The sequence below is a fragment of the Eubalaena glacialis genome, chromosome 3 (genome assembly GCF_028564815.1).
Source record: "Eubalaena glacialis isolate mEubGla1 chromosome 3, mEubGla1.1.hap2.+ XY, whole genome shotgun sequence".
NCBI classification, from domain to species: domain Eukaryota; kingdom Metazoa; phylum Chordata; class Mammalia; order Artiodactyla; family Balaenidae; genus Eubalaena; species Eubalaena glacialis.
The window spans coordinates 137,099,336-137,122,143 of NC_083718.1; the positions used below are offsets into that span (position 1 = coordinate 137,099,336).

The 22,808-nt window shown below is 36.9% G+C and overlaps 1 protein-coding gene across 1 annotated transcript in view; it reads left to right on the top strand.

Moving 5' to 3' along the window:
* The first annotated feature begins 3,617 nt into the window (after positions 1–3,617).
* C3H1orf141 (chromosome 3 C1orf141 homolog) overlaps positions 3,618–22,808 on the top strand; it is a 44,924-nt gene continuing 25,733 nt past the window's right edge. Inside the window, 2 exon segments of the mRNA XM_061183949.1 lie at positions 3,618–3,692; positions 7,181–7,338. Of these exon segments, the coding sequence (XP_061039932.1) occupies positions 3,618–3,692; positions 7,181–7,338 (233 nt within the window).

The window sequence follows — 22,808 nt, forward strand, 5'->3', positions numbered from 1 at the left end:
AACTCCTAAGTTTATGGGCTGGATGCCTAAGATACAACCTGTGTGATAATAAAGAGATGCCTATGTGATAATAAAGGTTGGAAGAGATTTTTGGCTAAGGGAGCAGAAGAATGGATTTACTTTTAGACCTACCTTTGGGCTACCTGTGGGAAATCTGGATTGAGTGAGGTATATAGGTTTGGAACTCAGAAGAGAGATTTTCTTTAGAAATAAATGGTGGTAGATGAAGCCATGGGTTTGGAAGCTCATCCTGGAAGAATATATGGAATAGTGGAAAAGATGGCTGAACATTTAGGAACACTAGTATTTAGGAAGCGGTCTGAGAAAGAAGAGCAAGTTGAAGACATTGGCAAGGAATGTTCAGAGAAGGTAAGAAGATGTGACTGTTGTCACAGAAACCAAGAGAAGGGAGACCCATAGGAAGGGGTGGTCAACATTAGCAAAAGTTATAAAAACTCAAATAAGGTAAATAAGAGCAGAAAAGTGCCCACCTATGTATAAGATGGTGACCCTCGTGACTTATGAGAGCAGATTTAGAGGAATAGTTTAAGAGGAAGTCAAATGATGGCTGACTGAGAAGGAAAAGGGATGTAAAAAATTAGAAAACCTAAGTATAGACAACTAGCTTAAGAAATTTGGCAATAAAGGGAAGATGAGAGAATAATGGCTAGCAAGGTTAGAGGAGGAATTTTTTCCTTTTTTCTTTTTTTAAATAGAAGAGACTTGAGCATGCTAAGGAGAAGAAATTGGGGAAGAAAACCAATGAAAGATAGAGGAAAGAGGGGATAAAAAATGGAAGTAATTCGTTTAGGAGGCCAGAGATAGTAGAACCTAGAGTATTTGGGAGGGATTAGCTTTGGATGGGAGAGGAAATACTTCTATTAAAATTAAAATACAGGTGAGATGGGAATGGATGCCGATGAGACTTTGGTATGAGAAGTGGAAGTTGAAGAAGTTCTTACCTGAAATAGGAGAGACTATTTGCCTTGCCTAGGAAGATGGGTGTCACAAGAAAAATGTCTGCCAGGTGCCAACTTACTCAATAAATTTGGTAGAATACCTAGCACAGTGTCTTTCATGTAATAGAGTTAGTAGCTGGAGGCCAAATGAAATGTTTATCATTAAATGAAAATGTATGCTCATAGAAATAGGACAATGAAGCAGAATTTATGCCCATGGAAGTATAAATATGAAGCAGAAGTATGAAGCCAATATGCTGGTTTAAAATAGACATTAAAAAGTATCAATAAAAGATTAAATCAAGAAAGGACTGAAACACAGAAGGTCAAATTGAAGAACGTTTAATACAGTAGATGCATTTTGCATCAAACGATTAGTTTTTACTTCATGCAAAAGCAGTTGGGATGCATCATCATATTAGACCTGATGTTCCTTTGCTCTCAGCATTTACTTGAGGAGACACAGCTAGGTCCTTGGAACCCTTGGTATAATGATGAAAGCAAGCAAGTTAGTCTGTAGTGTTAGTCTCACCTCCACTCTCTCCCAGTGCCCTTCCTCCACTGGGAACCATTGGCACATTGCCAAAGACCTATGAAAACATTTGCAAACTGAAAAAGGAAGTATTGGTTCCAAAATATGAAAATAAAACTGCAAAACTGAAACTAATAACATTCCGTCAATTTCATTAAGTGTCAAATTTCGTATTCTTCACTTCAAAGAAACTTATGATATGCACAGTGGTTTGCCAGAAATCATATCATAGCTAAATAACTTACTCATAGCAAAATAATTTTAAATCAAAAACATAAAAATTCTTTCAAATTGCAGCTCTGTGTGCGTGTGTGTGTGTAAAAAATGGGATGATGTGGTATAGCTTAAAATGTCTGATGTGATGTTAAAGATGAGGGACTCTAAAAGTAAGAGGCATAAGACATTTTACCCTTTAAAAGGACCTGCTTTCCATCCCTCTCACAGTAAGCAGCATGTCTCAGTTCCCTTATGTAATTTTTACCTTCCCCAAACTTGGAAATGCATTTGTTTCAATATGCCGGTTCCTCTAGTTATTTACCTCTCTCTCTCATTTAGAAATAGAAATCTTTGTCCCCAATAAAATAAATTTTGGGGAGAAATATAGCATTCTTCCCCATACTTGAAGTCATATTATGTTTAAGGGAAACACAGAAACTAAAATTCCTGAAGTTGTTTTTTGGATATATAAGAGGGGTGGTTCCTGAATCTGAAAAGACAGTATATAGCGTCCAGATAATCTCTGTTCTCTTCCAAAATCTCTCCCCTCCTCTCCTGTAGGAGACCCAGAGAGTCTGAGATATTCACACTGTGCTAACACCCTTGCCCTGCATCTCTCCTTTCCAACCTGCAACCCAAGGTTATGTGGTTCATAACAAGGCAGGCTATCTGCCCACAGCCTCATAGCCCACAAAAGCCCTTTGTCACATTGGATTACATCATGGGACAGAGGTGAAGTATTTAGATGTAGCAAAATGTCAGAGGGCATGCTGGGATGGAAAGACACTAGGAGAGCACCAGGAATTCACTCCCAGGGCAATAGGTAGTAAAGGAAAGAAAGTAGAAAAGAGAGCTAAAAGAAACCAAGTACAAAATAATAGGAGCTTTTGGCATAGGATTCTTAATTCTTGTCTTTTCATGATTTATTGTCTCTGTGTGATATTGATTGAATAATATACAATATGGGAGACACTGCATAAAATTTTTTTGAGCTAGAAAGAACCTTAGTGTTGACATTGATGTTCATTAGAAATATTAATGAATTCAATACTTTCTGTGAACTTTTACATTTAAATGCCGCTGGAGCCCATTCAATTCACTGAGCAAAAATATGTCAAATGCCTAAATGTCTACTCAAATTTTAAAAATAAATAAAATAGAGGGAGATTTGGGTTAATATTCCTGATCCTTGCCTCCACTCTGCCCCTAGCTATTTGTATTGCATTGTAAGGTACTTTGTGGCTTTTAATTTTCTCATCTGAAAGTGGAAATAAATTAGACCAGGTCCTGATGGCTAACACTCAGGTCCCCAAAACTAATGTGGACCATCTGACCCCAGATGAAATTTTCAGCAAATTAATTAACTGGAAAAAGAACTATTACGGCAACAGAACCTCACCAGTTTGGTTGCTGCTCCTTCTGTGTGACTGATTGTCTTCTAAGTGCTGTATTAACAGTTTTGGATCATTGACCAATTTAATTGGAATGTAATTAATTCTATAAATGTGAGCTCTTCTTACTTACTTTCATTAAAATTAAATCATGACAAAAAGAAAATAGGTATAAATCAAGCTGCATGCCCTTGCTTCAGGTATGAGTCACATCTGGTTCTCATACAGTCATCTTGAACTTTCTCCAACTCACCATTATCATACATTTAAAAATTCCTGGGGCCCACATGCTTCTGGGAATTCTGATCATATGAGCTTCTATCTAAAAAACTTGGGTACCTCTACAATTCTGTGGTCTATTCCATGATCTATACAGTTCTTTTCTTTACCTAAAACAGTATTGTAAAGGTGGATCTCTTAATTTATGCCTAAATAATTGATTATATGTTTAAATTTTAATTGCTGTGGAGATTTATTATTTTTTCCCCTCCTTTTAAAATAGGAATTTACTGACTGACAATGGCAAAAAAAATCTTAGAGAAGTTAGATATTCTGGATGAGCAAGCAAAGACACTCTTGGCCATAAGAGCAAAGGTTTGTAAATTATAGGCTACAATTCAATTTTCCATTAAAAGGTTATCATTTCAAATGTGAACGATTTTTACTTTTTAGTTAATGATGCATTAGTATGAGGCTACAAACCAATTTGTAAAAAACGAATAATTATATTAGTTGAAAAAGTCATCTATGTAATACTATAAAGAATATATTAGTTGAAAAAGTCATCTATGTAATACTATAAAGAATTAATTAAATATACAAGGTAACTTTTAGGTAGCTGCTGTATTTGGTTATGATGTATCTAACCTGCTTAAAAAAAAAAAAAAATCCTGGGTTTCCCTGGTGGTGCAGTGGTTAAGAATCCGCCTGCCAATGTAGGGGACACGGATTTGAGCCCTGGTCCGGGAAGATCCCATGTGCCGCGGAGCAGCTAAGCCCATGCACCACAACTACTGAGCCTGTGCTCTAGAGCCCACGAACCACAACTACTGAAGCCCGTGTGCCTAGAGCCCATGCTCTGCAACAGGAGAAGCCACTGCAATGAGAAGCCCGTGCACTGCAACGAAGAGTAGCCCCCGCTCACCGCAAAAGCCCGCGCGCAGCAACAAAGACCCAACGCAGCCAAAAATAAATAAATAAAATAAGTAAATTAAAAATAAAAGAATCCTAAGCAGTCAAATAGTAAATGTGACTACTCCTATAGTTCTTACTAACCTGTTAAACATAAAAACTTGTTTAGCTGGTTCTTTAAAAGGAAGAAAATATTTGGTATAGCTACCAAATTAGAAATAAAGTTCATAGAAAATAATTAAACTAAAAAGGGTGAGTCTCATAAAATCCAATATAAAATATTAATAAAGAATACAGTTCTGAAACACCAGATTTTTTACCATATGTGAGCAATTTAATTTGGTTGCAAAAAGACTTGTAAAATAATATAACAATGTGAATAAATGAGGCATATATAAGGAACAATAGAGTCTGAGAAATCAAGGAAGACATCACAGAGAGAAACTCTTAAGTGAATGAACATATTTGCAATTTGAAAATGAAAACGTTGGTGTTTGAATAATAATTTGGTTTCTTTTTAATTTTTCATAATTATCTCCTTTCAGAAAATAAAGTAAAGGAATACTGAAAAATGGAATAAATTAATTCTGTTATAGCTATCAAAATTTTGAATAGCAAACCAGGGGTAACTTAACTAAAGCAAACCTTTTAGACTTCGACACCCCAAAGTTTATTGCTTTTTTATTTTTTGTTTAAAATGAATTGTAATATACTTTAAAAAATATAATCAGAGATAAATCTATTAAATTTGTCACAAAATTCCCTTTTACATAAAATTTTAAGTTATAATTAGTAATAATAATTCTTACTTTTCCTGGGAGCTTCCTTTGGGCAAAGCATTTCCACATATTTTCTCATTTTGTGTTACTATTCATGTGTTACTAATAGAAAATTCTCTGGAGATTCTTCTGAAAGTATATATAATCATTTTTAAAACCTTTTCTTAATTTTCAAATTACACTGTTGGAAACAAGTTAAGCAACATATAGATATGTATAAAGAAAATTATACAAAAGGAAAATTATATAAAGAAATATTAATAGTCTTTGGCCTCTTCCCTCTAATCCTTTCCTCTGAGACAGACACATTTTAGCAGTTGAGGTTTATTCATCCACATCTTTTGTACTCTTACAAAGATATACAAGTATGAATATCTGTATGTATACATACATTTATCTTTACTTACAAATATCCATAATATAAATATACATGTACATATATACATACATATACATTTATGAAGGTGGATTATCTATTTTTTTCTATTGACAAAAAAATGAAATACAGTATATAAATCACTTTGGTAATTGTTTTTTAATTTTTTAAAAACTTTTATTTTGAAATAATCATAGACTCACAGGAAGTTGCAGAAATAGTACAAAGAGTTCCATGTACCTTTCACCCAGTTGACCCCATCGGTGACATCTTACAGAGTTGTAGTTCAGTAGCAAAACCAGTATGAGTCACATCCAACATTGACACGGGTGTATTACTGTTAACTAGACTACAGACTTTATTGAGTTGTCACCATTTTTTAACCTTCATTCATTTGGGTCTGTAGTTTTATGCAATTTTATCCCACTACAGATATACGGAAATCACCGCAATCAAGACACAGCACACTTCCATCCTATAAAAGTACTCCCTCATGTTACTTCTTTATATTTGTATCCATGCCCTCACCTCAGTTCTCTGTCTCTAACCCCAGCAAAGACTAATCTGTTCTCCATATCTATAATTTTGTAATTTTGAGAATGGTATATAAATGGAATTATTCAGTGTGTAAAATTTTCAGATTGACTATTTCACTATGCCCCTGAGGTCCATCTAAGTTTTTGCATGAAGCAATAGCTTTTATATGATAAATAATATATAAATTTTATTGCCGAGTAGTATTCCATTATATGGATGTACAGAGTTTCAACTGCTCACCCATTGAAGGACATTTGGGTTGTTTTCAATATTTTGCTTTTAAAAATAAAGGTGCTAAAAAAATAAGATGAAGTAAAACTGCTATGAATATTTGTGTACAGGTTTTTGTATGAACGTAAGTTTTCATTTCTCTGGGGTGAATGCCCAAGAGCGTGATTGCTGGTGCAGGGTCTATCTCTCAAACTCAACAAGGTCAGAGCCACAAGCTTTGGTTTGAGTTCCCCCTCCTTGCACGTCAGTCCAGAAACTGCCTCCAAGAAGTAAGCTAGGCTATTGTAGGGTTTACCTAATTTGTTTCCCTTTTTCCAGGGATCATGGTCCTGCTCTGCCTGTTTCCTAATGCCTGATTGTAGTTGCTTTCACATACTTTGTCTGGTTTTTCTACTTGTGTATAGCATAAGGGCAATTCCTGTAGCACTTAATCCCTCACTGGCAGAAGCAGAAGTTCCCATATCCTTTGACTTCCTTTTCAAGTTTTTATCTCTTTATTCCTCTGTGCTGTGCTCTGAGAGAATGTTTTAAAGAAGATTTTCGGCTCCTTAACTCACTCTTTAGCTTTACCCTTTTCCCTCTTCAGTCCATCTGTATAAATATGTGAACAAAGTTCTCTTTTGATTGCTTTCTTAACTCTATTTCTGGCTCACGTTCCACCATGTGTGTGGCTCCAGGGAGAGGAGCAGGTTGGAGAGAGCTGCCAGCTATAGTTCCAATAACTCTACGTATCAATATTGTCTTTGCTAAATATATAGGTCGTTCTTAAATTCTGGACTTTAGAATTTGGAGGGAGACTTCATGATCATCTAGTCCAACACCCTCATTTCATAGATAGAAAAAGAGTTGGTACACAAGGCCTCCAATTTTCAGTCTGCGTTATTTTTCCATTGTTGCCTGCCACATAAATTCTGTGTGTGAGTGTGTGTATGTATGAAGTGAGATTAATTTTGTCGTTTCCATACCAGATTTTCCTTATATGAAAAGTGCTCCCTTTTTCACTGAGTTATATTTTGGATTTGCTGCAGAAAAACTGCCTTCAGAGTGAAGTAAAGAAAAAGATTTCAGTGATACCCCTGACATTTGATTTTCAGTTGGAATTTGAAAAGGATATTGCTACTTCCATATCTGAGGCAGAATCAAAGATCACAAAAGACAGATCATATGGCATTAAAAAAACAAAAAGGTAATCATCATAACTACCTCAAACTTTCAGTTTGAAATTTTAAAGCATTATTTTATATTGTCTTAGATTATGCAATCTATATTAAATGTAAGCTTTGTCAAACAGGTATATTTCATAATGGTTACGAGTTACAATATGCTAGATTAGCATTCTGAATATTCCTAGTTTATAAAATATTTATTATAATATTTCACTATTGCAGATGATAATTGTATATAGTAATTATAATTCCAAATTTTTAAAGAAAGACTTATTGAGCTTTATTATATCTCCCCAAATTAATGTCAGGATTTATTTCAAACTTTAACCAATATACTGCAAAAAAAGGTAGGCCTAGAAAACTAAGTAAGGCAGTTTCTCTGTGTACTTACAAGGGGTAGCCTGAATATGTAATAATTGGTCTTTCACTGGCATTGTGTATGTATGTAATGCTATATAATTTTCTAGGCATCAGAAATGTGGAGGAGAGCCCAGAAAAAAGAAATACTCAGGTGTAGAATCAATAGGACTTCAAATCAATTGGACATTGGTGGTAGTGTGTTCTTACCTCATTTATTCTGTAGTAAATCAGTGTATTAAGTGCAGTTTTACAGATGCCAAACCCAAGTCTTGATGAGGTAAAATAACTTGCCCAAAGTCACAAAGCTAACAAGTGGCAGAAGCTGGATTTAGACATAGCAGTCTGATTTCTGAGCCTATGCTCTTATCACTACCACATTCAACAGAACGATTTCCAGCCTTTGATCTTGGTGACTAGATGTACTTTGGTGTTTTGTACTTAGGTGGAGATCATAGGATGAAAAGCAGATTGGAGTGGATAAGAGATTAGAGTGAGAAATGCTGAGCTTTATTTTGGATATGTTAAGTTTTAGATGCCTGTGGGGCATCCAGGTGATAGTGTCTAGAAGACAGTTGGACAAATATGTCTTAATCTAAAGTAAAACAAGATCATTTAGACTCAAAATACAGCTTACTCAGATTTTTGTTGTTTATGATTTACCAGGATGTCAGAACACGTTTCCATTGTGCAGCCATAAAAAAAAGGAGTTTGTTTCTAACACAAATAAATATTAGTGGTTTATGTAATTCAGCTTTATCACAAACTTCTTTCACTACAACTTTGTTTTTATGTAGATACAGCCAATACTTTTACTTCGAAATCATTTATAGAACTATCCATGTTAAAATAGAATATTTTAACAATACATAGAAAAAGTTGCATAAAATGGAAGTTGGGCATGTAGGGAAGGGAAAAATAATATTGTATATTATGTATTATAGAATTATAATTATATATATTTTATATTTGTATATATTTATATTTTTGAATTGATATATATGTATACCGTTATGTGATAGCATAATATATGGCTAATGACCCATTAGACACATTTAAAGATAACGTGCAGTGTGTTTTATGACAGTATTTTCCAGGATGATACTGTTGCTTTCCCTTTCCTGTCTATAGTTTGTAAGTAGTTTATAAAGGCATCATTGATCCTGTCTTTAGTGATGATATCAATAGCTGAGTAATGTTCCTTTTGAGTTGTTTACGTCTGGCTGAGTTGAAGTTTGAAATCAGAGTCTAAAATAAAGACAAACAGGCACATAGTTTCAAGATTCAAAGATCAAGTAAATTTTGCTTGATCGGTGCTCAGAGGACCAAAACTATCACACACACACACACACACACACACACACACACACACAAGTACAGGAAAATGTCAAGAATTTAAACAAGAATTAGGGTGTAACCCAGGCCAAAAGAAAGAAAATTTGGTTGAAGAAATTAAGAGGATCTAGTACATACAGATAAGTCCAACTGGCAGCATATCTAGGCTCTGAGTTTTGCTTTTAAGACCACTTCTAACATTTGCCTCTCTTCAAGTAACTTTGTGGCAATTTTGTACTATCACTCATGCTTGAATGATTGGCCCTAAACCAAGTTCAAATAAAAAATTCTTACAGACAACTTCATTTTAATTTTTGTTAACAGTAGCTCTGCTATCCCATATGACTGTAATTTTAATTTATTGATTTTCTTCTACAAATGTTTACTGAGTGACTACTGTACTCTGGGAATATGACAGCAAGAGTGAAATATATCTCTTCAATGGAGATTCAGATAAGTGAAGAGGCAAACATCAGTTGCCACAGAGAGATTCCTAATGTGAGGATCTGCAAAAGTTTCCTAGAGGAGGTGGCCCCTCAGGCTATACAAGCCTACCTCAAGAAACAAGAAAAATGTCAAGTAAACAATCTAACCTTACACCTAAAGGAACTAGAGAAAGAAGAAAAAACAAAACCCAAAGTTAGCAAAAGGAAAGAAATCATAAAGATCAGAGCGGAAATAAATGAAAGAGAAACAAAGAAAACAATGGCAAAGATCAATAAAACTAAAAGCTGGTTCTTTGAGAAGATAAACAAAATTGATAAACCATTAGCCAGACTCATCAAGAAAAAGAGGGAGAGGACTCAAATCAATAAAATTAGAAATGAAAAAGGAGAAGCTACAACAGGCACCACAGAAATACAAAGCATCCTAAGAGACTACTACAAGCAACTCTATGCCAATAAAATGGACAACCTGGAAGAAATGGACAAATTCTTAGGAAGTATAACCTTCCAAGACTGAACCAGGAAGAAACAGAAAATATGAACAGACCAATCACAAGTAATGAAATTGAAACTGTGATTAAAAGTCTTCCAACAAACAAAAGTCCAGGACAGATGGCTTCACAGGTGAATTCTATCAAACATTTAGAGAAGAGCTATAACACCCATCCTTCTCAAACTCTTCCAAAAAATTGCAGAGGAAGGAACACTCCCAAACTCATTCTATGAGGCCACCATCACCCTGATACCAAAACCAGACAAAGATACTACAAAAAAAGAAAATTACAGACCAATATCACTGATGAATATAGATGCAAAAATCCTCAACAAAATACTAGCAAACAGAATCCAATAACACATTAAAAGGATCATACACCATGATCAAGTGGGATTTATCCCAGGGATGCAAGGATTCTTCAATATATGCAAATCAATCAATGTGATACACCATATTAACAAATTGAAGAATACAAACCATATCATCATCTCAATAGATGCAGAAAAAGCTTTTGACAAAATTCAACACCGATTTATGATAAAGACTCTCCAGAAAGTGGGCATAGAGGGAACCTACCTCCACATAATAAAGGCCATCTACGACAAACCCACAGCAAACATCATTCTCAACGGTGAAAAACTGAAAACATTTCCTCTAAGATCAGGAACGAGACAAGGTTGACCACTCTCACCACTACTATTCAACATAGTTTTGGAAGTCCTAGCCAGGGCAATCAGAGAAGAAAAAGAAATAAAAGGAATACAAATTGGAAAAGAAGAAGTAAAACTGTCACTGTTTGCAGATGACATGATACTACACATAGAGAATCCTAAAGATGCCACCAGAAAACTACTAGAGCTAATCAATGAATTTGGTAAAGTAGCAGGATGCAAAATTAATGCACAGAAATCTCTTGCATTCCTATACACTAATGATGAAAAATCTGAAAGAGAAATTATGGAAACACTCCCATTTACCATTGCGACAAAAAGAATAAAATACCTAGGGAAACAAAAAAAATGACAATCCAGGAAACTGCTATTCGGATGAATCATCATTTATATTTGAGAACAAAAGAGAGACAAGTTTTTGGACATGAAAGACTTTAGAATGTAAACTGCTTATTTACTCTTTCTGAGGAACTTGGAGAAATATTTTTATCCAAATTTAAATTAAATATGAATAAAATAAAGATCCAAACTGGGTATCTTTATTACACAAAAATGCATTTGAAAATTTCCCACGGTGTCTGAATGAAACTCTGGACTTCGATCTCAAAGTGGCTGTTCTATAAAAACATAAAACGTTCCAAAGAATTACCAGGTAAGTGGTCCATAAGAGATTTCAAGTTGGGAAGAGGCAGCTTTAGCTCAACCCCCATCCTCCCATCTGAGCAGTACTTTTCTCTGGGTTTCCTCCTTTGTTTGCCAGTGCCACTTCAACGGTCCATCCCAGACACATGCAGCAGCCTTCTTTTAATTCCAGCCCATGCAGCACAAATCAAGGCCTTTACTTGTATTCCCTTTAACTCAACTGCAACAGGATGTAATTTCACAGGGCATTTTTCTAACTATAAGACAAAAAAAGTGGGGGAGGGAAAAGGATGAATTTTTAAAAATTCGAGCAGCCCCAAACCAATACAACTTACAAAAAACAGATTTATAAATTTATGCTAGTGAACTAACCTACCAAATTTATAACTCCAATTCCATTCCTCATATTCTATGAAAACCCAGTTCTAGGAACACAGTTTTTATTCCTAGGCTCGTATCCATCCCATTCCTTCTTCCTACTGTTGGGGGAAAATTCTCCATGGATCTCCTGTATTTCTGTACATCTTGTGAGCAGAAGCACTGGCTGCCTTTGTTCCTATCTTTTCAAGGATGTTTGTATGACAGACAGCCTCGGAAGACAGAGAAAGAGCCTTCCTCTGAACAAGAACAGGAATATTACCGTCCATTATAAAAGATTTGGGTTCCCTAAACTCAAGGTTCCATTCCTGTAACATAACCCAGTGTGTGTGCAGGTGACATCTGGCCCTCTGCTTGTTGCCCTGTGGAATTGGGGCTCAGAGAACCGACGCAGAAGGTGCTACTCCTGTTGCTGTGCATAAGAAACTGTCCTTTGTCTCTGACCCAGGAGTCTCATGTCTTCTGCCAGAAGAGATGAAACTGTGGCAGGCTAACTTGTTGCTTTGTAAGTAGGGCCAAATCTCCAACCTTTCACAGTTCTTCACACCTACTTGGAGGGAAGGAGCTTTGCAGGTAGAATGAGAGCAAACTTGGACCTTCTCACAAACTGAGTGGTAAAAGTAGTTGTGGCTCATTCCTCAGTGAATAATAGAGCATCCTTATCCAGGCCCCTGTGAGCCTAGAAGGAGCCTATTTATATACCCATTTTATCTATCCTATAAGTCTATCTGCTTCTAGGTAGCAGGATTTATAATTTAGTTATACCTAAACTAAGTCCACAAAATTAATCCATATAATAAAATTTTTAAAAAGAAAGAAAACACCATGACAAGGGACTACGTAAACTAGAAAAGAAAGACGTGATTAGTTGGGGACAGAATTTGTGTAAAGTTAATTTTATAAACCAAATATCTAGAACTTAGTTCAATTTATTTTTTACAAATTACATTAACAACTGATGGGAACATACTGTATAGCACAGGGAACTCTACCTAATGCACTGTGATAACCTAAATGGGAGGGAAGTCCAAAAGGGAGGGGATATCTGTAGGTATATGGCTGATTCATTTTGTTGTGCAGTGGAGGCTAACACAACATTGTAGAGCAACCATACTCCAATAAAAATTTTAAAAAAAAGAATAGCAAAAATAAAAATTATGTTAAGTGTGCATTTACTGAAGGACCAAATATAAATGAATAAATAAAGCTGTCAGGGGAGACCTTCAAGATGGAGGAGGAGTAAGATGTAGAGATCACCTTCCTCCCCACAAATACATCAGAAATACATCTACATGTGGAACAACTACAGAACACCTACTGAACGCTGACAGAAGACCTCAGACCTTCCAAAAGGCAAGAAACACCCCAGGTACCTGGGTAGGGCAAAAGAAAAAAGAAAAAACAGACAAAAGAATAGGGACAGGACCTGCACCTCAGGGAGGGAGCTGTGAAGGAGGAAAGGTTTCCACACACTAGGAAGCCCCTTCACTGGCGGAGGCGGGGGGAAGCTTTGGAGCCACGGAGGAGAGCACAGCAACAGGGGTGCGGAGGGCAAAGCAGAGAGATTCCCGCACAGAGGATCGGTGCTGACCAGCACTCACCAGCCCGAGAGGCTTGTCTGCTCACCTGCCGGGGCGGGCGGGGGCTGGGAGCTGAGGCTTGGGCTTCCATCGGATCCCAGGGAGAGGACTGGGGTTGGCTGTGTGAACACAGCCTGAAGGGGGCTAGTGCACCACAGCTAGCTGGGAGGGAGTCCGGGAAAAAGTCTGGAACTGCCTAAGAGGCAAGAGACCATTGTTTCGGGGTGTGCAAGGAGAGGGGATTCAGAGCGCCACCTAAACGAGCTCCAGAGACCAGCGCGAGCCGCGGCTATCAGCACGGACTCCAGAGATGGGCGTGAGATGCTAAGGCTGCTGCGGCAGCCACCAAGAAGCCTGTGTGCAAGCACAGGTCACTATCCATACCTCCCCTTCCGGGAGCCTGTGCAGCCCGCCACTGCCAGGGTCCCGTGATCCAGGGACAACTTCCCCGGGAGAACACATGGCGCGCCTCAGGCTGGTGCAACGTCACACTGGGCTCTGCTGCTGTAGGCTCACCCTGCATTCCATACCCCTACATCCCCCCAGCCTGAGTGAGCCAGAGCCCCCCGAATCAGCTGCTCCTTTAACCCCATCCTGTCTGGGCGAAGAACAGACGCCCTCAGGCGACCTACACACAGAGGAGGGGGCTAATCCAAAGCTGAACCTCAGGAGCTGTGCAAACAAAGAAGAGAAAGGGAAATCTCTCCCAGCAGCCTCAGGAGCAGCGGATTAAATCTCCACAGTCAACTTGATGTACCCAGCATCTCTGGAATACCTGAATAGACAACAAATCATCCCAAAATTGAGGCGGTGGACTTTGGGAGCAACTGTAGACTTGGGGTTTGCTTTCTGCATCTAATTTGTTTCTGGTCCTATGTTTATCATAGTTTAGTATTTAGAGTTTATTATCATTGGTAGATTTGTTTATTGATTTGGTTGCTCTCTTCATTATTTTTTTTTTATATATAGATACATATGTATTTTTCCTTTTTCTCTTTTTATGAGTGTGTATGTGTATGCTTCTTTGTGTGATTTTGTCTGTATAGCTTTGCTTTACCATTTGCCCTAGGGTTCTCTCTGTCTTTTTTTGTTTGTTTGTTTTTAGTATACTTTTTAGCACTTGTTATCATTGGTGGATTTGTTTTTTGGTTTGGTTGCTCTCTTCTTTCTTTTTTTTTTTCTTTTTCTTTTTTTTATTACTTTAAAATTTTTTTTAATTTTTAATAATTAAAAAAATTTTTTAATTTTAATAACTTTCTTTTCTTTTCTTTCTTTCTTCCTTCCTTCCTTCCTCCCTTCCTCCCTTCCTCCCTTCCTTTCTTTCTTTCTTTCTTTCTTTCTTCTTTCTTTCTTTCCTTCCTTCCTTCCTTCCTTCCTTCCTTTCTTCCTTCCCTCCTTCCTTCCTTTCTTTCTTTCTTTCTTTCTTTCTTTCTTTCTTTCTTTCTTTCTTTCCTTCCTTCCTTCCTTCCTTCCTTCCTTCCTTCTTTCTTTCTTTCTTTCTTTCTTTCTTTCTTTCTTTCTTTCTTTCTTTCTTTCTTTTCTTCCTTCCTTCCTTCCTTCCTTCCTTTCTTTCTTCCTTTCTTTCTTTCCTTCTTTCTTTCTTTCTTTCTTTCCTTCCTTCCTTCCTTCCTTCCTTCCTTCCTTTCCTTCCTTCCTTCCTTCCTTCCTTCCTTCCTTCCTTCCTTCTTTCTTTCTTTCTTTCTTTCTTTCTTTCTTTCTTTCTTTCTTTCTTTCTTTCTTTCTTTCGTTCTTTCTTTCTTTCTCTCTTTCCTCCCTTTTCTTCGGAGCCTTGTGGCTGACAGGGTCTTCATGCTCTGGCCAGGTGTCAGGTCTGTGCCTCTCAGGTGGGAGAGCCGAGTTCAGGACACTGGTCCACCAGAGACCTCCCAGCTCCACATAATATCAAATGGCGAAAGCTCTCCCAGAGATCTCCATCTCAACGCTAAGACCCAGCTCCACTCAACGACTAGCAAGCTACAGTGCTGGACACTCTATGCCAAACAACTAGCAAGACAGGAACACAACCCCACCCATTAGCAGAGAGGCTGCCTAAAAACATAATAAGGTCACAGACACCCCAAAACACACCACCAGACGTGGTCCTGCCCACCAGAAAGACAAGATCCAGCCTCATGCACCAGAACACAGGCACCAGTCCCCTCCACCAGGAAACCTACAAAACCCACTGAGCCAACCTTAGCCACTGGGGCAGACACCAAAAACAACATGAACTACGAGCCTGCAGCCTGCGAAAAGGAGACCCCAAACACAGTAAGTTAAGCAAAATGAGAAGACAGAGAAACACACAGCAGATGAAGGAGCAAGGTAAAACCCCACCAGACTAAATAAATGAAGAGGAAATAGGCAGTCTACCTGAAAAAGAATTCAGAGTAATGATAGTAAAGATGATCCAAAATCGTGGAAATAGAATAGAGAAAATACAAGAAACGTTTAACAAGGACCTCGAAGAACTAAAGTGCAAACAAACAATGATGAACAACACAATAAATGAAATTAAAAATTCTCTAGAAGGAATCAATAGCAGAATAACTGAGGCAGAAGAACGGATAAGTGACCTGGAAGATAAAATAGTGGAAATAACTACTGCAGAGCGGAATAAAGAAAAAAGAATGAAAAGAACTGAGGACAGTCTCAGAGACCTCTGGGACAACATTAAATGCATCAACATTCTAATTATAGGGGTCCCAGAAGAAGAAGAGAAAAAGAAAGGGACTGAGAAAATATTTGAAGAGATTATAGTTGAAATCCCTAATATGGGAAAGGAAATAGTCAATCAAGTCCAGGAAGCACAGAGAGTCCCATACAGGATAAATCCAAGGAGAAACACACCAAGACACATATTAATCAAACTATCAAAAATTAAATACAAAGAAAAAATATGAAAAGCAGCAAGGGAAAAACAACAAATAGCATACAAGGGAATCCCCATAAGGTTAACAGCTGATCTTTCAGCAGAAACTCCACAAGCCAGAGGGAATGGCAGGACATATCTAAAGTGATGAAAGGGAAAAACCTACAACCAAGATTACCCAGCAAGGATCTCATTTAGATACGACAGAGAAAATAAAAGCTTTTCAGACAAGCAAAAGCTAAGAGAATTCAGCACCACCAAAACAGCTTTACAACAAATTCTAAAGAAACTTCTCTAGGCGGGAAACACAAGAAAAGAAAAAGACGCACAAAAACAAACCCAAAACAATTAAGAAAATGGTAATAGGAACATACATATTGATAACTACCTTAAATGTAAAAAGATTAAATGCTCCAACCAAAATACATAGACTGGCTGAATGGATACAAAAACAAGACCCATATATATGCTGTCTACAAATGACCCACTTCAGACCTAGGGACACATACAAACTGAAAGTGAGAGGATGGAAAAAGATATTCCATGCAAATGGAAATCAAAAGAAAGCTGAAGTAGCAATTCTCATATCAGAAAAAATAGACTTTAAAATAAAGACTATTACAAGAGACAAAGAAGGACACTACATAATCATCAAGGGATTGATCCAAGAAGAAGACATAACAATGGTAAATATTTATGCAGCCAACATAGGAGCACCTCAATACATAAGGCAAATGCTAACAGCCATAAAAGGGGAAATCGACAGTAACACAATCATAGTAGGGGACTTTAACACCCCACTTTCACCAATGGACAGATCATCCAAAATGAAAATAAATAAGAAAACACAAGCTTTAAATGATACATAAAACAAGATGGACTTAATTGATATTAATAGGACATTCCATCCAAAAACAGCAGAATACACTTTCTTCTCAAGTGCTCGTGGAACATTCTCCAGGATAGATCATACCTTGGGTCACAAATCAAGCCTTGGTCAATTTAAGTAAATTGAAATCATATCAAGTGTCTTTTCCAACCACAATGCTATGAGATTAGATATCAATTACAGGAAAAAAATCTGTAAAAACATACAAACACATGGAGGCTAAACAATACACTACTTAATAACCAAGAGATCGTTGAAGACATCAAAGAGGAAATCAAAAAATACCTAGAAACAAATGACAGTGAAAACACGATAACCCAAAACCTGTGGGATGCAGCAAAAGCAGTTCTAAGAGGGAAGTTTATAGCAATACAATCCTACCGCAAAAAACAAGAAACATCTCAAATAAACAACTTAACCTTACACCTAAAGCAATTAGAGAAAGAAGAACAAAAAAACCCCAAAGTTAGCAGAAGGAAAGAAATCATAAAGATTAGATCAGAAATAAATGAAAAACAAATGAAGGAAACGATAGCAAAGATCAATAAAACTAAAAGCTGGTTCTTTGAGAAGATAAACCAAATTGATAAACCATTAGCCAAACTCATCAAGAAAAAAAGGGAGAAGACTCAAAACAACAGTATTAGAAATGAAAAAGGAGAAGAAACAACTGACACTGCAGAAATACAAAGGATCATGAGAGATTACTGCAAGCAACTATATACCAATAAAATGGACAACCTGGAAGAAATGGACAAATTCTTGGAAAAGTACAACCTTCCGAGATTGAACCAGGAAGAAATAGAAAATATAAACAGACCAATCACAAGCACTGAAATTGAGACTGTGATTAAAAATGTTCCAACAAACAAAAGCCAAGGACCAGATGGCTTCACATGCGAATTCTATCAAACATTTAGAGAAGAGCTAACACCTATCCTTCTCAAAGTCTTCCAAAATATAGCAGAGGGAGGAACACTCCCCAACTCATTCTACCAGGCCACCATCACCCTGATACCAAAACCAGACAAAGATGTCACAAAGAAAGAAAACTACAGGCCAATATCACTGATGAACATAGATGCAAAAATCCTCAACAAAATACTAGCAAACAGAACCCAAGAGCACATTAAAAGGAGCATACACCATGACCAAGTGGGGTTTATCCCAGGAACACAAGGATTCTTCAATATACGCAATCAACCAATGTGATAAACCATATTAACAAATTGAAGGAGAAAAACCATATGATCCTCTCAATAGATGTAGAAAAGCTTTTGACAAAATTCAACACCTATTTATGATAAAAAAACCCCAGAAAGTGGGCACAGAGGGAACTTACCTCAACATAATAAAGGCCATATATGACAAACCCACAGCCAACATCATTCTCAATGGTGAAAAACTGAAACCATTTCCTCTAAGATCAGGAACAAGACAAGGTTGCCCACTCTCACCACTATTATTCAACGTAGTTTTGGAAGTTTTAGCCATAGCAATCAGAGAAGAAAAAGAAATAAAAGGAATACAAATTGGAAAAGAAGAAGTAAAGCTGTCACTGTTTGCAGATGACATGATACTGTACATAGAGAACCCTAAAGATGCTACCAGAAAACTATTAGAGCTAATCAATGAATGTGGCAAAGTAGCAGGATACAAAATTAATGCACAGAAATCTCTTGCATTCCTATATACTAATGATGAAAAATCTGAAAGAGAAATTAAGGAAACACTCCCATTTACCATTGCAGCAAAGAGAATAAAATACCTAGGAATAAACCTACCTAAGGAGACAAAAGACCGGTATGCAGTAAACTATAAGATACTGATGAAAGAAATTAAAGATGATACAAACAGATGGAGAGATATACCATGTTCTTGGATTGGAAGAATCAACATTGTGAAAATGACTCTACTACCCAAAGCAATCTACAGATTCAATGCAATCCCTATCAAACTACCAGTGGCATTTTTCAGAGAACTAGAACAAAAAGAATTCACAATTTGTATGGAAACACAAAAGACCCTGAATAGCCAAAGCAATCTTGAGAAAGAAAAACAGAGCTGGAGGAATCAGGCTCCTAGACTTCAAAGTATACTACAAAGCTATAGAAATCAAGACAGTACAGTACTGGCACAAAAAAAGAAATATAGATCAATGAAACAGGATAGAAAGCCCAGAGATTAAACCCACATACATATGGTCACCTTATTTTTGATAAAGGAGGCAAGAATATACAATGGAGAAAAGACAGCCTCTTTTCTGGGAAAACTGGACAGCTACATGTAAAACAATGAAATTAGAACACTCCTAACACCATACACAAAAATAAACTCAAAATGGATTAAAGACCTAAATGTAAGGCCAGACAATATAAAACTCTTAGAGGAAAACGTAGGCAGAACACTCTATGACATAAATCACAGCAAGGTCCTTTTTGACCCACCTCCTAGAGAAATGGAAATAAAAACAAAGATAAACAAATGGAACCTAATGAAACTTAAAAGCTTTTGCACAGCAAAGGAAACCATAAACAAGACGAAAAGACAACCCTCAGAATGGGAGAAAATATTTGCAACTGAAGCAGCTGACAAAGGATTAATCTCCCAAATTTACAAGCAGCTCGTGCAGCTCAATATCAAAAAAACAAACAACCCAATCCAAAAATAGGCAGAAGACCTAAATAGACATTTCTCCAAAGAAGATATACAGATTGCCAACAAACACATGAAAGGATGCTCAACATCACTAATCATTAGAGAAATGCAAATCAAAACTACAATGGGGTATCACCTCACACCAGTCAGAATGGCCATCATCAAAAAATCTACAAACAATAAACGCTGGAGAGGGTGTGGAGAAAAGGGAACCCTCTTGCACTGTTGGTGGGAATGTAAATTGATACAGCCACTATTGAGAACAGTATGGAAGTTCCTTAAAAAACTGAAAATAGAACTACCATATGACCCAGCAATCCCACTACTGGGCATATGCCCTGAGAAAACCATAATTCAAAAAGAGTTATGTACCACAATGTTCATTGCAGCTCTATTTACAATAGCCAGGACATGGAAGCAACCTAAGTGTCCATCAACAGATGAATGGATAAAGAAGATGTGGCACATATATACAATGGACTATTACTCAGCCATAAAAAGAAACGAAATTGAGTTATTTGTAGTGAGTTTGATGGACCTAGAGACTGTCACAGAGTGAAGTAAGTCAGAAAGAGAAAAACAAATACCATATGCTAACACATATATATGGATTCTAAAGAAAAAAAAAAAGGTTCTGAAGAACACAGGGGCAGAACAGGTATAAAGACGCAGGCGTAGAGAATGGACTTGAGGACACAGGAAGGGGGAAAGGTAAGCTGGGATGAAGTGAGAGAGTGGCATGGACATATATACACTACCAAATATAAAATAGAAAGCTAGTGGGAAGCAGCTGCATAGTACAGGGAGATCAGCTTGGTGCTTTGTCACCACCTAGAGGAGCAGGATAGAGAGGATGGGAGGGAGACGCAAGAGGGAGGAGATATGGGGATATATGTATATGTATAGCTGATTCACTTTTTTATAAAGCAGAAACCAACACACCATTGTAAAGCAATTATACTTCAATAAAGATAAAAAAAAAAAAAAAAAAAAAGCTGTCATCTCCCAGTACTTCCACCAGACTTTGGCTTTCCTCTCATAAGCACACTGAATCTTTAAGAGCATTTTGCAAAATTAGCATGTTTAAGACCTCCCCAAAGAATGTTAAAATGACCATAATTTAAGAAATTGAAGAGAAGAAACAGACAACATAAAGGCACAATATTAGTAATGAGAAAGGAGCTATGCCAATGGACGTAGAAGAAATTAAAATAATTATAATGAGTACTTCATATAACTGTGCTGCTTTGAAACATGAGTCAGATAGTGGATAATCTGGGAAAATATAAATGGTGAAAATAGAATAAACAAGAAAAAGAAAACGTAACTAAATCAATAACTAGAAAATTTTGAGAAATTGTCAAAGAACTATCTTTTACAAAAGCACCGTCTTGAAGCTGTGTCAGGGTGACTCCAACGTTTCAAAGAACTATTTAAATGGTTTCTGAGCATAGAGATGAAATAGTTCCAATTCTTTTTATAAAGATAGCTTTGAACCTCAAGTCTGACCACAAGAATGTAAAACCATTGCAGTGTCTCGCTTATAAATATAGATTTTTTAAAAATCTAAAATAAAAATATTTGCTTAACTGTTTCACTGCCTTTCTCAACTTGGGAACATATAACATAAAGCAGTTTTATATTTATTTCTCCAATTTCACTCTGATCATTTTTGGTTATTAAAAGTCTGACCAGTTTAGTATTTTGATCCCACGTATTAGTTGAGGTTTCCCCTTCCCCCATATAAGCCAGTTTAGTGACCTGAAATGAAAAGGGGTATGGCCAGCAATTTGATTCTTCCTGTCCTGACCTGTAAGTGGGAGATGGGTGTGGTCTTCCTCTAGCGCACCTCCTCTTCTTCCCTCTTTTAATCTTTTTTTTTCTTCTGGTGTGGGATCATTGGTGTGCTAGAGCCAGCTCCCAACAATTTGTTAGAGCTGATTGTTGAATCTTCAGGGATTGTGTTAGATGGTTATTAAACACAGTCATTATTTAAATTAAATATGTAAACTAAAAATTCAGTGACATACTAAAAAAGATAAAACTCATCACCTCCTAATTATTTTATTACATTTCACTATTATCTAATGTTTTTTGTTTGTTTGTTATTTGAAGGCCCAGTGTTTGATTTTATTTCATCCAACAGAAGGTTCTATTTGTGGTAGCGAACAGACGCTGGGGATTAGGGCTGAGAGGGGGCAGGAGAAGGGGAAAAAAGCCACATCCACTACCACGCATAGGTTTTCCCCGGAATTGCCGCGTGGGGATGAATGAGTGATTCTGCAATTTATCACCTTCTCTCTCCTCCCTTCCTCTGACTACCGCTGGGTCTCGATAACGCCCATGTCTTCAACAGGAGGTCCCAAGGCGCGGGGCAGTGGGGAGATCTCCGGGGGAAAAGGCGTCACCTCGCGGCTGCAGTGAGCGGCGGGTGCCTATCTAATGTAAATAATTCTTATAACAACCCCAAGAGGTAAATATTACCCTCATTTGGCATATGAGGGACTGAGATTCAGAGAAACTCAATATTCTGCAGAAGTTTACACAGAGTCTAGATGCAAAGTATGGTCTAACCTCAAAGCCCATGCTCTTTGGTTCACTGTAAGGAAATCCATATCTGAACATCTCTATATATTCTGCAGATGTATTTGAAAAAATACCATAGTAAGATAAGTATTTAAAAATCATCTCCTTAACAAGACTATGTAGCCAACAACATTAGGGTGGAATCTTTGACACATTCCCATTTAAATTAGAAACAGAGGGATGCCCATTCTCACTAGTATAACAAACTATTCTGGAAGTACTTGCCAATGATATTAAATAACAACATAAGATACAAATTTAAATGTTTTGAAAGGAACAGATAAATTATTTTATGAAGATTAAATGATTGTTTATTGAAAAACCTAAAGAGAATAAACTGAAAACTCATTGGAAATTATAAGATTATAAGAGAGTTCAATCAAAATTTACCAAAACAATTCATACATTCAGCAAATATTTATTATATGTGTACTATGTGCCAGTCACTGTTCTAGGTGCTAGGAATACAACAGTGACTAAAACAAAGACCCTGCCCTCAATTTGCATTCTAGGGTAAGGTGGAGAGACAGATAACAAATAAACAAGCAAATGAATGTATAATATAAATTCACTAGTGATA